A 14,924-nucleotide genomic window follows, 5' to 3' on the forward strand; every position below is an offset into this window, starting at 1 on the left:
ATATGAAAGATGCTCTGTTTCAGCAAAGATCTTTATGCCCACAGAGACCCATAGGTAGGTGCTTTCCTACCTGGCATGGAAATCTGACCATCACTGCAGGGCTTAGGACTGGAGACCCACTGAGGTGAGTGAATGCCACCCTCACATCTCTCGGGTGGATCCCATTCCTTCTCCAGTTGCACACCAGAAGATCCTCCTTCACTCCAAATGTGGCAGCTTTTAGTTGTTCCAAGAGGGGCCAAGATGTGTGGCATGTGCTACATGCTGGCACCCATTTCAATGACTTTTTCAGCAGAGTGGAGACATGTTGGGTCCAACCCTGCCAGTGCTGTGCTGTCGTACAACACCTGCCCACCCACAAAACAGGTCCCCTCTTCAGCTCTTCCATGGCAAATCCATGTCTCTGGATAGCCTCCCTGTAGGGCACTCACTGACAACACAGTGTATTCACAGGCATCACAGCCCCTGAGGGCAAGCTCATGGCTCAGCCCAGCTCACATCTCGCTCCCTTCTTCCTGCTCAGTGAGATGAGGAGGTGCCCAAAAGTCCCAGATGAACTCCCCTAGGAGGAGAGGGATCTGCTACACGCTGGTCTGAGACAACCCTGTGGGAATGGATAAGTTGGAACTAGATGACCTTAGAACTAGATGATCTGGTTGGAATGAGATGACCTTTAAGGTCCCTTCCAACCCAAACCATTCTATGATTCTCTGAATGCACAGAGCCATGAGAGAAGCCCCCACCCCTCACAGTGCTGCCCATGCTGAAGGCCCAGCTAACCACACCCACAGCCTGGGCTTCTTCTGCTCCACCCGCCCCCCCCCAGGATGCCCATTGCCTTGGAGCTAACCCTGCTGGGTCACAGGCCACCCCTAACACCCATCCCATGTGCTGAGGGGACTCCAGACAGACCAGAGGGCTCAGCACTTCACCCTCAATAAGGCATCTCAACACCAATTACACAGAAGGTCAAAGGCTGAAGGACCCTGCCCTCCTGCCACAGGGCCCATGTCACCCAAGGAGGTCTTACATGTCTAGGACTGGGGATAAAGGTGGTAGGGTCACATCCTGATTTGGGTGACGTGTGCCATGTAACCCTTGAACACATCATGCCCCACTTCTGTGCAGCCCCAAGCCTTGCTGGATGAAGGCAGTGGTACCTGCAGCTCTCTACTCCCCCACTGCTCTGGGGAAATGCTCCAACTTCCCATTGCCTTTGGTCTCCCGTCTTATCTCCTCCAGTGGCTCCTGGAGCATAGTGAGATGGACAGGAACAGACAGAGAGCACCCGACCCCTTGGAAGAGACACAAGTGGGAGATCACCAAGGCTGATCCCTGGGGAAACCAGAGAAATAGAAAAGAGGTGGGGGACCATCGAGTTCCCAAAGCATCCGTGGTTCTCCTCAGGATCTGTGAGCTTGTGAGCTCCATTCATGGAGAAGTCTCTCCTGTAGGAAGGTGCAGCTCTTGGGTCTCCTGCTGCCAAGCTCTGGGCTGGAGTGCAGAGCAGCCCTGGGGTGCAAAGGAACCATGTGGCCAAACATCAGTGCAGCTCATCCCCACCGGGCATCCCTGCTGCTCTCTGCTCTCTGGGTCGCTCAGAAAGGAGCTGGGGGTTTGCCCTGCACAAGGGGATCCTTCCCTGCTCCGTGGTTTGCAGGGACCTGTGATGCTCTGCATTGCTAAGACATCACTAGCTCTGAGCCATGGCAGCCTCAGGATTTTTTTTTCGTGGTGATTTCTCGTCAAACGTGCCCCTTGATTCCCATAATTGTGTGCTATATTTAGAGGCAGTTACGCTACTTCAATTTTCTCTGCGATTGCCTCTGAAGGAAGCCTGTATCTCTCTCCTTTTTCCCCTGGCTGGTTTATTTTTAGCCTCCTCATTTCCAACCATGTGTATTCCCAGGGTTCGCCCGTAAATATTTTACAGCGATTTTCACAGGTGGGGGGAGCCACAGAAGCCTCCTGCCAGCTCTGCTCTGCCTGTGTAATGCCTTTGCTGCCCTTCCCAGAGGGGAAGGAATTGCTCTGCTGACACAGATCGGGTGGCACAAGCAGGAGGGGAGCACCAGATCCCGGTTTTGGGGGCACAAAGCCTCCCCCACAAAGAAGTCCCTCTGAAATGAATTTGGTGCTGTGTCCAGGAGAAGTGGTCAGGTTGAACCACCACTGTCAGGTGAGGTTGTGTGAGGCCCAGAGCAGTCGTGGTGGCTGCTAGGGGGGTTGGCACAGGGTGGGGATGTGCCAGAAAGCACATCTGGATACCTCCAGGAAGAGAAAAGGTTGTGGCTCTCTAACTCCTCTGAGATGCTGCTCTTCTCTCCTAGTGGTGGGTGGCTTGAGTCCTTGACCTCCAGGGGGGGAAAGAGGGAGGAAAAAACTATTTTCTTCCAGGTCACAAGTTGAGGATGTGGATTGGTCAAACGAGGAATTTTTGGCTGTTCTCAGTGCCCTTGAGCAGGTGAGATGCTCTCACTAAACCTGCAAGTGTGTCAACCTGGATCAGGACTTGTGCCCTTGGCAAACTGCTGGTAGTTTTACCCTCAAAGTGCAAGTTTTTACCCTCAGAGCTGTCTTGCCAGGGGCTGTCTGACATCAGCTGCCACCCCTTTCCACATCCATGGGGTGCTGAGTCTCAAGGCTTTGAGACCTTATCCTGGTGCCCAGACAAGACTTTGCAAGATCCTGCTTTTCTCTGCAAGCTCCTCCCAGCTGAGGATTGCAGATTGGCACCTTCAACCAGGGGGCTGAGCTGCTCTTGGTGGCAGCTCAGACACACTGGAGATGCCACTGCCCTCTGGAAGGGATGCTTGAGCTGAAGTACAAAGTATGCCTGGGATTTTGGAGAGGAGGAGTTAGGTCCAGGTTTCTCCACTGTGGGAGTCTGGGCACCAGACACTTCATGTGAGTAGGAGCATCTTGGAGACCTTCAGAGCAAGGGATATACAGTACCTGACACAAAAGCAATGATGCCTTGCAGAAACAGCCACTCAGTGTAGCCCTGGGCTCCTCCTCTCCCCCAAGAACATCTCCAACCCCCAGTGCAGGTGTTGGTACCTTCCTTTCTACTCCCATAACTCTCTAGGCTGCACATGAACAGACACACCGGGGATGCACCAGCTGGAGAGAAGAGTTCCTGAATGTGTCCCCAAAGCAGTCCATCTGTCCACACCTGCTCTAGGGTTGTCATCCATCCAAAGCACAGGCAGGCCAGTGCTTTCAGCCCCCAGGAGGATGGGTGGGGTTGTAACCCACTTGTGGAAAGAAACTGCCATTTTCTAGTGCTGTTTGTCCATAGAATCCTGGTTTTTGTGCAGCAGGTGTTGGTAAAGACCTGTATCAGCCTGGCCTTCTGGTGCTGTGAAATCTGGGATCAATCCAGAGTTGGATTCCACACGGTGGAACTCTGCTTTAGACCAATTCTCTTTACCAACAGATTCAGCTTTATTGTTATTCTTTTTTTTTTACATGATTCTTAGTGCATCATTTCAAATAAACTATCAAACTGTACAAAGAAACAGAGATAAAAGAAGAGGTGACAAAGTTGGGAAGAGGTTTTTAGTGTCATGAACCATCATGGAAAACAGTAGTCCATACGCTTTCAAACGTTGAAGGTCCAAATAAATCTTATTCTTTTTGTTTTAAAAAATGCTGCAAAAGATAAACAATAAATGACTGTAATTAGCAGCTACAAGATCCTTCAAAACTGGAACTTGATTACTGTGAATGCAAAGAGGGGAAAGAAAAGCAATCTGAAATAAAGGACCAAACCAAACTGTGAAATAAATAAAGCGTGGGAGGACGGTCGTGGCATTGAAATGCAGAGGAATCACTTCAGCACAACAGCAAATCATTGGACCACAGACAGCAGAAAGGAACAGAAACACAATTCCCCACTTAAAAGAGTACAGCATGTGCATCGCAGGATGGAGGGATCCAGCAGGGATGGGCAGGTGGGATTGCTCCTGCACACAAAGGTTCCCTGGAGCTGTTGCACAGCTCCAATTGTGCCTCAAACCCAAAGTGGTGGATGTTGTGGTTGCCAAATAAGCAGCCACTTGGCCAGTTTGTCTGGATAAGCAGGAATGGGAGAGCGATGTTCCACAGCAAAGCCAGGTGGGACTTCCATTCGAGTAAAAAAAATGAGAAAAAGGGGAAAAAAAAAAAAGATACATAGGCTACTGCAATTTTTAAAACATCCTGGTGGGCTGGTCAGACCCTCCACGCCCCTAGCGACTTCCCCAGGCAGCTTTGCCTTCACTTGCACACTGAGGTTAAAAACCCACGTTAGAGTTTCCTTATATATATATATTTATTTATATATATTCATATGTATATATATATATATAAAAAGGATAAGGTGACAGAGGGCACTCCAGGCCTCTCCTGCCAGGGGCAGATGATGTTCCCATGTGCCACGCTGGAGACACCTCTCACTTGGTCCGTGATCAGCTCACGACACCCACGTCTCGTGTCAAGACGTGCTGAAGGGTGCTCCCCTCACGGGAGGGACGTGCTCCTGCCCCTCTGTGCCCTTCTCTGGGAGCGCTGGTGGTGCCACAGACCACGTCATCTCAGCTGAGTTTCCTGCACTGCCGGGGACTGTGACCATGAACCGGTGGGGACTCCAGGGAGGGAAGGCGGAGAGAGAGGGCTGGTGGAGAGAAGAGCAACCTGGCCCTTGAAGAACCAGCAACATCCCTTTGTTGTGCAGGCTGCAGCAGGAGGGAAAGAAAAGCCACTGGTGCTGTTGGGAATGAAGAAGAGATGATGCTGAAATGCCAGAGCATTGTCAGAGAGTGTCAACTAAAGCTTCTTTGATTTCTTTCACTAGAGCAATCCCCATGTCATACATGTCTACGGTTTTGCTCAGATAATTTCCTAAGTAAAATTGTGCTCATCGATCTAGTCCAGGAGCGCAGAGCATCGCCGGTTCATCCCCCTGTGCGCACATTCCTTGTTAAGTGTTCTGCTCTAAAATGTCCTTTTCTGCCTTACAGCTGCTGGACAGGTGCCCTTGGCTCAAGGAAGGGCTTGAATGTGTCTTCCTCAAAGCAAGGTCCTCAGCTTCCACCTTGAAGAAACTGGTCTCGATTCTCTCCAGGTCATCCGTCCCCACTTTTATCTTCATGCACAGCAGGTTGATGTACGTCTCATAGCGGCTCTTCTGCAGGGAAAGAGGGAACAGAGAGCCTGGCAACAGGTACAAGCCACGGTGGGTGTGGCAATGCCATCTGCTGCTGCAGGAAAACCCATCCTGTACCGTCAGGATCCCACCAATCTCACCCCCCAGGTTTAACCTCAGCACAGTGCCTGGTCTTTTTAAGGACTTGGGCAATACCCATCCTTTCTCTTAACATCTCAGAGGCAGCCTGTGCTGGCTTCTTTGTCAGCCCAGAGAAACAAGCATTTCTAGAGCACATCTCATAAGGCAGATGAGATGAATTATACTCTGGAAGTGCCAGCTTCTCCTTGCAGGCTGAAAAGGCAGCCCAGAGAAATGCTCGGATGGAGACTCCTCTGCAGGCATCCAAAACAAGATGTCTGGAAAACGGGAGGCAGCAGCAACTGTTTGAAAGGTTGGTACAAAGACAAGGGAACCGGCAGCCAGAAGCTGTGGCTTTGGAGAGTCTGGGTGTTACACAAAAGGGTGGTGCAGCCCTGGCATGAGGGAGGTGGAATATTTCCATCCCTGGAGATTTCTGAGGCTCAGCCACTAAATGACACACAGTCTGGGCTAAGACTACGAATACTCCAAGTTCCTGCTGGAAGCAAGACTAGAGGCCTCCAGCAGTCCCTTCCCACTGACACCTATGTGGCAGGAATCTTCTGCTCAACTCTCACTGGAACGAAATATCCCATTTGTCCCACAATTAAATGCCTATTAAGACTTTAAAGAGAGCTAAAACTTAGTTACATGCATCCTCAAAGAGTCTGTAATCAGCTGTAATGCTGGGTTTGGCTTTATTCACAGAAATTGTTGCAGCAAAACAAGATTAATTCTCTCAGGGATTCCCTTCACTTTTTATTAATGTTGCTGCAAAAGACTGATGCACACTGAGAATTGAACCACTTTCTTACTTGGGACCTGAGGAAATGTCAAGATCTGGCACAGTAAAGGAAGATTTTCTTTCTCTCATCAGTTTTCCCCTCCTCTGGTTAGAAATCACAGAGGGGAGAGAATGTCTGTTATGTCTTTTTTTAGCTTCAGTGCAAAACAGCAAGGCTTGCTCCTGTCCCAAGACACCCAGCCAGCTTGGGAACTCTTGTCCTTCTCTCTCCTTTCATGCTCTCCCAGGCCCACAGCATCCACCCCGCAGTTCTCAGTTCTCCTCAATCAGCCAAGGTATCATTTATCACAGAAAAGATGAAAGTTCCTTTACCTCAAATATTAGGTAATGTTCTTTGAGTCTGTATTCCTCAGCCTCTTTTGACTTGAGGCTCTTCTCTACAGGATGTAATTTATGCTCTGCTAATTCGTCTGCAATCTGCTTCATTTTATTTTCATGAGACCTCAGCTGTTCCTCCTGCCGAGAGAAGAGTTGTCAGGTATTAAAACGTGGGAGTGCAGCACCCAAGTGCACCGCCTGCCTGTGGATGTGGGAGCTCTCTCTGCAAGGACAAAAGCTCAGCTACTGTGCCAGAGCCAAAGGTGTGCTGTGAATTTGCAAATTCATCTGATAAGGAGCAGTGGAAACACAGGGATTTGAGTGAGTCCAACCCTCGGGGATCTCAGGTGCCAAGAGCGGATTTTTTTGGCGTCTGGGCGTCTTTAGCATCATAAACGTGAAATGCTCCACGTCCTTTAACAGCCAGGCAGAACCAGCACTGTCCAGCTGGTCATCTTGCTCCTTTCAAGATAAGAGCAGCCTCCTCATTTGGGCTCTGAGAAAGGTGACATCTGGCCACATCTGGCTCGCTTGACAGGAGCTGTATCTCTGCCCTGTCAACCAGTTCAGGTTGTCCTCCCCTTTGCTGGGGGGCACTGGCAGTGTGTCCCTACTTTTTGGAGGTGCCAAGATGTGTTGGGATTTCCCTGCATAGGGAAACAGAAGCTCCACTTTGGATGGCAGCTGCTTTTGGCGAGCTGAGCCTTGGGCAGCTGTGGCCTTGTGCACTGGGACCTCTTGCTTCCAGAAACTTCTCTACTGAGTGAGACTCAGACTCCCCCTTCGCCTGTGGCTTTTAAGCTCAAGAAACAAGAGGCTGCCACCTCTAAGTACATATTTCATTGTAAAGTAAACCTGGGCTGCAGGTAAATAAAATAAAAACACAATAAACCTGCAGAGCTGTTGGGCTCTGCAGCATCAACTGTGGAACTATTCAGCTCTTTCAACTCCAGCAACTGGAAGGCGCTGGGATGTGATGGGCAAGGAGCAATAAACAAGCCAGAACCAACAGCCAATCAGGCAGATGTGGGTAGGGCTGTTTACAGCCACTGCAAAGGGAGCATTGGCCTGACACCAGGATTTTCCATGTCTGTCCAAGTCACCTGCTCCACTGCCCTGCTCCTGCCCTGAGCACCTCAGTGTGCCCATCAGGCAGCAACAGGGGGACCTGCAGATGAGTTCAGCATGAGCTGCCTGCTGAAGGGCTTGCTGATACCCCTCCATCACTCCTTCTCTCAACATTACCTGGCACAGCTTGGTCATGGACGAAGGCAGGAGAGGGCGGCAGAACTTCTTCATGGAGCAGATTGCAGCTGGGAAGGCTGGAGCAGAGAAAATGGCAGCAACAAGGTTGATTCGCAGGATCCAGGAGAGCATTTCTTCCTTACTCCTGTTATGGAGGAGGGCAGAAGAGAGAGGGTGTCTGTAAACGCTCCTGACCCAGGACTAGCCAGCTCACAATGGTCCTGGAGCCACCCATGCTCAGGAGGGACATCAGTGGCTTTGCTTTGAACCACTTCGTGCCACCCTGGGTTGTGATCCGAGGGGAATCCTGGATAATTGGCTCCTCCACAGTGCCCCAGTGATTTCAGGGCTGCTGTGTGTCTCTAAATCCTGGCAGTCCTGCCTTCCTCATCAGCTCTGTCAGCATTCCTGAGGAGCTGGGGACAGGCCAGGGCCAAGGATGTCCTGCTCTTTGGAGAGCAAGAGCCACACAACAGAGGTCTCAGGGAGCAGGATGGATCCCTCGGTTGTGTGATTGGTGGGACATTACCCAAGGTCTCTCATCAAATTTGTTCAGGCACTGCTCCCCCAACCCTGCCAGGGGTTTTTGCTGCGGAAATTCAGATGTCAATCTTTATCTTGATAGCACTCCAGCCCAACTTCCAATGTCACTTCTCTCAGCAGATGTGAAAAACATGAGACAGAAGAAATGACTCAATCACACTTGACACTTATGAACAGCACAACTTTCCTCTGCAATGGACTAAGGAAGGAAGAAGATCCAGCCAGGCTGAGACATCTTCTCTGAGGAGCTTTAGATATTTTCCCATCAAAGGATGATGAGGGGAACCATCCCCTCCTCAGTTCCATGCACCACATGGATTTTCTCCCTTTCACTGCTAGTTGAAGTTAGCAAGAGGAGCCTTTTACTCAGCCCTTTTCATCCCAGCCCATCCTGCTCAGCCCAGCCTGGTGACAGATGAGAAAGACCTTCAGGACTGACACAAAGCTACAAAGAAACTGTGACCTACAACCAGGTCCTTTGAGCAGTCCCTCAGCTCCTTGCTCCCCCCAGCCCTGTCCCCTGACGTGTGTGCTGACCTGGGCAGGTCAGGGGGACTCTGGCAGTGGCAGGAGGTCAGGCTGCCCATCCAGGGAAGAGCTGGTACTCACGGGGCCTGGAAGAGGAAGACTCTCCAGTCAGCTGTCTTCAGCTTGAGCACGTTGGACTTCTTGCTGTAGTCGGAGGCTTTTGTGGCTAAGGCGTGGTGCACACGGATGGCGTTCTTCAGATCCACTTCAGAGAGGTCTTTGTCAGGTTTATATTCGTCCTGTGAGGAGGAACGTTAATTGGATAATGACTACACTAACACTTGCGGGCTGCTTTAATGAACCTGCCTCTCTCCCCCCACCCGTGCTATAATCACAGAGTGCCGGGACCAGGAAAAAGCACTGCTTTGTACAGTAAATGCTGGGAGCTGATAATGATAATAATTAACATCTGGCAACTGCTTCCATCATTAAGTTCACTTGGAAGATGTGAAGAAGGAGATGAAAGTTTCGAACATAATTAGCAATAGTTATCTCTAACATGGCACACGCCTGAGGCTTCGGGGGAAGGCGCAAGGCAGGGCCAGGGTTCTGCAGAGCTGCCCCCACAGCTCAGAGCTCGAGCTGGGATGCAATTCCCAGTCCTCAGTGGGTATCAGTGAGCACCTGGCCTGGTGCTCCAGCTTCACAGAATCATAGAATCACAGAAGGGTTTGGATTAGAAGGGACCGTAAAGCTCATCTCATTCCACACCCTGCCATGGGCAGGGGCACCTTCCACTAGCCCAGGCTGCTCCAAGCCCCACACAACCTGGTCTTGGGCACTTCCAGGGATGGGGCAGCCACAGCTTCTCTGTGAAAGCTGTGCCAGAGCCTCACCACCCTCACAACAAAGAATTTTTTTCATTTATCTAACCTAAGTTTGAACCTGAGTTTGAGCCCACTACTCCTTGTCCTATCACCCCAGCTCTGTGTGGAGGAGGGTCTGGGCTCTGGAACAGCAGCATCCCTGCAAACATACATCTTCCATACATCTGTGGGGTTTGCTGGGCAGTTGCCAGACTGAGTGTGGCTCACCTGAACCACTCTTGGTCTCCCTTTAGTACCCCCTTGGCACAGTCTCCCCTCTAATTTGTTATACTGGCACTTGCAAATTGCAGCAGCATTCCCTGAGTTCTGCTTTGCTTTCTCCACTGAAGGACAATTTCACACAAGTAGGGAATCAGGCAATAACTATATATGTGTGTATTTTATAACAAGGTAGAAAATGCCAAACATGGAATCCTGCAAGTATGACCTTGGCACAGCACTCTTTGGGAAAAAGCGGAGTCCACTCAATCCAGTCAATGTTTACTTTCTGCTTTCCCAGTGACTGAGCTCATGGCCACTTAAAACAGTACCCTTTCTCTCACTCTGCACCCCTGCCAGCTCAACAGCTGGTCCAGCTGGATGGTGGGATGGAAGGATGGAAAGATGGATGGATACACACACGGACAGGCGATGTGAGAGAACCCGGCCTGGCTAAAGCAAAGCACCTCGCCATCACCCTGAGCGTGGCAGGACAGGGTGCCCCTGGAAGGGCCTGCCTTGCCCTGGAAGGTTACAGTGCCACAGGACTACTGTGCTCTACAACTTGCTCTACTTGACTGCCCTTGGTTGTGAGCACCAGGGCAGCTCTGTCTGGTGGTGGTCTATCAGTCCCAGCCCCTCCTCAGCTTTCAAGCCAGACCTCAGTTTGTTCTGCAAGTTTGCAAAAAGATGGTTTTCTCCTGTGTCCTGGTGATACAAATCCAGCTGTTCAGGAAGAGACATGCTGCAGATGGTTACCACGGTCAGTGAGGCTGTTCTCTGGTGTAGGGCGAGAAAGGTTGCTCTTCAGAGCACCAGCACTTCCCAGCCCATGGATGTGGCTCACTGACAGGAAACAAGCTTCTGAAGCCTTTCTTCCCTCCTTTTTTGAAGTAATCATCCCATCCAGAAGAGTGGTTGCCATACTGTGTTCATCAGCATTTGAAACTTGGCACTGTGCAAAAAAAAAAATGCCATGGGGCCACCCAGAAATGTCAGGGAGGGACTCCTGGGCTTGGTGAACCCCAAAGAATAGCCCTGGCTTTCCAGCAGAGGAAGGTTGGGTGCTGCAGGCCCTCTGTGTTTGGGTGGGCCTTCAGATGGGTAGTATAAAGGATTTCAGTAGCCAGAGGAATGGGTTGTTAGCCTTGCAGTAAAGAAAAACAAATGCTTTGCCTTGGGAGGACCTAATGTGTTCCCCCACCTGGAGAGAAATACTTGTTTGAGAGCGACATTGCTGCTCAGGCCTCCTATATTGTAGAGATCCCCCAATTCAGGATGTTTTTCCAAGGCTGAAGCTCTCTGGATCTGAATAAATCTGACTGTGCTGCCCATGATCTCTAATTTCAAGATAAGCTTTCTGAAAATACAGCACAAATAACTCGGCTTAAAGACGCATGACAAGAAGAACCTGCCACAACTGCAAAGTGCTTTGACTAAGGCAGCTCCTCAGCCTGAATGGAGTCATCAGGTAGTGCTTTATGGATTTCAGGCTCTCAGGCTTCCGTGTTTATGTAAGGAAAAGCCAAATCTTCTTTTTCCAAGGCTGGGCCCAGTAAATCAGCGGGAGTCTGAATGGAGAGGGTTCTCTCCACCTTCTGCCTCCCTGTTTGCAGGAGTGCAAAGTGCTGGAGGTCACTGCATGGGCTGACCCTTCCAGGAGGCTCATCCCAGTGCCTGTGCTGTGGTGGTCATGATGGTGTGGATGGCTGATGATGCTGAGGGATGTCTGTGTTGCTCTTAAACTGCTCCATCCACAGACATCCCCAAGGCTTGCCTGATGCCTCCCACGTCTGAAGCCAACACAGTGCCCAGTACTTACACCACACTGTAACCTACTCCACGTAGCCTCTCCCTGGAGAATAATCCCTTTGCCCTTCAACAAATCACATCAGCTCTGCTCTGAAGTCTCCAGCAGCTTCTCTTCGTTTTGCCTCACACCCTTTCTGAGCTTTGTTGTAAGTTCAAATGTGAGCATAAACTGCTGCTGAGCGAGAGATGTGTCCAAAAACATAACATTTAACAGAGACACTTCCAGTGAAGTGATTCCAGTTTAACTCTCAAAGAAACTGATCTATACTAAAACATAAGTGATATCATGTTTGGAGGAACTTCAGGCAATGTTTTGTCCACTATATTGTATCACTAATCTTATTCCGTGGTCTTATCCTGCCATACATTTCCTGGCAAAGAGGCTGATTTGCTATCAGGGGCTCCAGAATTTTTGTCATATGTGTCCTGCACCATTCCCACAGGTACCTGTCACTGGGAAATGGGCAAAGGAATGCTGTGCTACATCATTCCAGTTACCCTGAGCCCCCAGCCCTTGAATGGTGACATGTCGATTTTTCCCTTGCTTCTCCAGGTGTAGGACAGTGGGGGTCAGCACTTTCCAGGGTCTGTTTCGGGGATATCCTCTGCAGGAATTGATCCCAGGTGTGCACACTTTGTTTCAGAATCCCTTTAAATTTCCTCTCAGCTCCTGATGCTGATGGTGTAGCCAGATTCCCCACTCACGTGCCTTCCCTGCTGCACCAAGGCTCTGCTTAAACACACACGACCACCTCCTGGCCTGGGCTCAGCTTTGGCCATGGTTGTGCTCTTGAAAGCTTTGGGCCACTGTCCCCTGCTGCCCACCCCTGTGAGCAGGTGGTGGGAGATCCACCAGTAATCTCAAAGCTTGTTTTGTCAAGAAAAGGCCCCTACATCTTGTCCCTGCCTTTGTAGGGCACCCAGATGTGGTGAGAGAGCCTCGGTGTGTCTGCAGCCCTCTCCTCTGGCCTCAGAACCAGCCCTGGGCAGTGCTGGGAATACAGACATGGAGCGACAGAGATTCCTCATGGTCTGGCTTGTGAGTGGCTTCTCCTCTTCTTCCTTTTCTTCACCTCACATCTACCAGCCTAAACAAACCATTTAATAAGGAATACTAACCCTTGTGCACTTTCCAGTCTTGACAAGGACCTGGCTCTCCCAGGAGCACTGTCTTGGCAAGGGCCTGCCTGCAACAGCATCTGTGGCTCAGGGCTTTGCTGGGAACCCCCTCGTGGCTGGGGACTGCAAGGGCAGAACCTGAGGGAAAACCTGCACCCTTTCCAGTACCTCTGTATAAAAGCACCTCATGCTTTACAGGCTCTCCATCATTCTTCTCAACACCCCTCCACGCGTGGTGATTAAGGGTTATTATCCCCATTTCACAGAGGTGAAGTAAGTTGCCAAAGGCCATGGAGTGAGTCAGTGCCCAGAGCAGATTAGTGCACAGGAGAGGTGTGCCCTGCTCCCAAGCCTGCATTTCTTCCTCAAGAAATGTGCTGCAGCCCTTTAGGGGATCAAGCAATTGCTCCAGCAGACTGTGCTCCAACATGCTGATCCAGCAATTAACACCAGCACGTCAATGACATGTGACATCTCCTCACCAGCAGATTCATGGCTGCTGCCTGAATTGTTTCTGTCAGACCCACTTCTACCTTTTCACCCACCCACCCTTCTGCCCATTTTATGTCCACCTCTCTGTCTGGCTGTTCCTCCTTTTATCTACCTCCCCAGGCCCTTCTTCCCCCCAGCTTTCCCTGTATCTCTCACTCTTATTTATACTCAACTTGCTCCTCAAACCAAATGCAGGGGAGTTTCCTGTGAAACTCATGGGAATTTACTATTAAAGCCCAGATCTTGATTTGGTCTGAGCAAAAAAGTGGAACAGGCTGAATCTGTGCTCCATGAGCCAAATGGGTCTGCAGGCAGGTACTTTGTCCTCACACCAGAAAATCTTTTCCCAGTGATTTGTGCTCAAGCCAGGTTCTACCTTATGTTTATCTGCAGGCATCTTCTGCTGAGATCCTGGAGGCTGGCATACCCCTTCCCTCTGTACTGTGCAACCCCTTTGCTCTGCAAACCACCCCATAGGCAAGAAATGGCACCAGGACTCCACAGGGCAGGTGGATGTTTATCCACTCTCATAGCTTTGGGAAGGTTTGGAAATGACAGGGAAAAGACTTTGTCTTCATGGTCCCATCCTTCTGTTCTGTCTCTGCAGGCATGGTAGACACTGTCCACAGCAAAGCCCAGCGCGAGGAATCCCCCAGAGAGGACTATAACACAGTCTGGAAACCCCTCTTTGCCCAAATCCTTTGCCCAAACATTCCTTAGCTTTATTACTGTTGTTGTTCCAAATGCAGCTCCCTTGGGGCACTCTTGGCAACTCTGGTCCCTCCTGCTAATTACACATCAGCCATGGTTGTTATTTATCAGACACTTTCATTACCTAAACAAATCTTGGGTGTTTTGCTTCTTCAGTCCTTGTTCATAAAGAAAGCCCTCAGTCTTAACCATTTGCCCCTGAAGGTCACTGAGATAAGAACATTGGTCTTCTAACTGCCATGTCAGCCTCATCCTCGCTCTCTTTTAAATCCTGAACACCTTGGACTAACATAATTAACTATATTGATGGGTGGGTGTTGCTGCAAGCCTTGAAACAGCGAAGAAACTCCAACCCCTCTGCCTCAGGAGCAGCAATGACACTCAGTGTCAGCATCATGGCTCCTCCTGCTGCTGTACAAGCAGTCAAGAAAATCTTCAGGAAACTGGATTTTGATCCAGAATGGGAAGATAATTCCATTTTGGAAATGTATTTCATTCCCAATCACAGAATCACAGAATATCCTAAGTTAGAAGGGACCCACATGCATCATTGAGTCTCCTGGTCCTGCACAGGACCATCCCCAAGAGTCACACCTGAGAATATTATCCAAACACTGCTTCCTGAGCTCTGGCAGCCTTGGGGCTGTGCCCACTGCCCTGGGGAGCCTGTTCAGTGCCAACCACCCTCTGAGGGAAGAACCTTTTGCTGAGATTCAACCTAACCCTGCCCTGGCACAGCTCCAGGCCATTCTCTCAAGTCCTGTCACTGGTCACCACAGAGAAGACATCACTGCCTGCTCCTCTTCTTCCACTCAAGAGGAAATATTTACCCTCCCAACAGACTCATCCCAAGAGAAGTCCTTGGTGAAAAATCCATTTAGATCCAAAAGCTTCCTGCAACCACTGAAATTTCTTTTTTTTTCCCATAGAAAAACTGTCATAAAATTAAATGTTGATGGTAGCTCTGTACAAGTCAAATCCTCAAGCATCACCTGTGGTCAGCAAGAGGACTCTTCAGTGGCCTCCAGGTGAAGATTCGTAACGAGACAAGGACCAA

At 50.1% G+C, this 14,924-nt stretch overlaps 1 protein-coding gene across 3 annotated transcripts in view; it reads right to left on the bottom strand.

The window, feature by feature from the left end:
• Nucleotides 1–3,423: 3,423 nt before the first annotated feature.
• Nucleotides 3,424–14,924, bottom strand: part of PSD2 (pleckstrin and Sec7 domain containing 2) — an 84,270-nt gene continuing 72,769 nt past the window's right edge. For all 3 annotated transcript variants that reach the window (XM_027888636.1, XM_027888637.1, XM_027888638.1), the window contains 4 exons: nt 8,790–8,947; nt 7,638–7,782; nt 6,387–6,530; nt 3,424–5,170 (listed from right to left, as the gene is read on the bottom strand). In XM_027888636.1, the coding sequence (XP_027744437.1) occupies nt 4,964–5,170; nt 6,387–6,530; nt 7,638–7,782; nt 8,790–8,947 (654 nt within the window). In that variant the 3' untranslated portion in view covers nt 3,424–4,963. The remainder of the gene's footprint in view (nt 5,171–6,386; nt 6,531–7,637; nt 7,783–8,789; nt 8,948–14,924) is intronic.

Source organism: Empidonax traillii, unplaced genomic scaffold (assembly GCF_003031625.1).
Source record: "Empidonax traillii isolate 1590-97213 ecotype Southwest subspecies unplaced genomic scaffold, ASM303162v1 scaffold242:size1152717, whole genome shotgun sequence".
NCBI classification, from domain to species: Eukaryota; Metazoa; Chordata; class Aves; order Passeriformes; family Tyrannidae; genus Empidonax; species Empidonax traillii.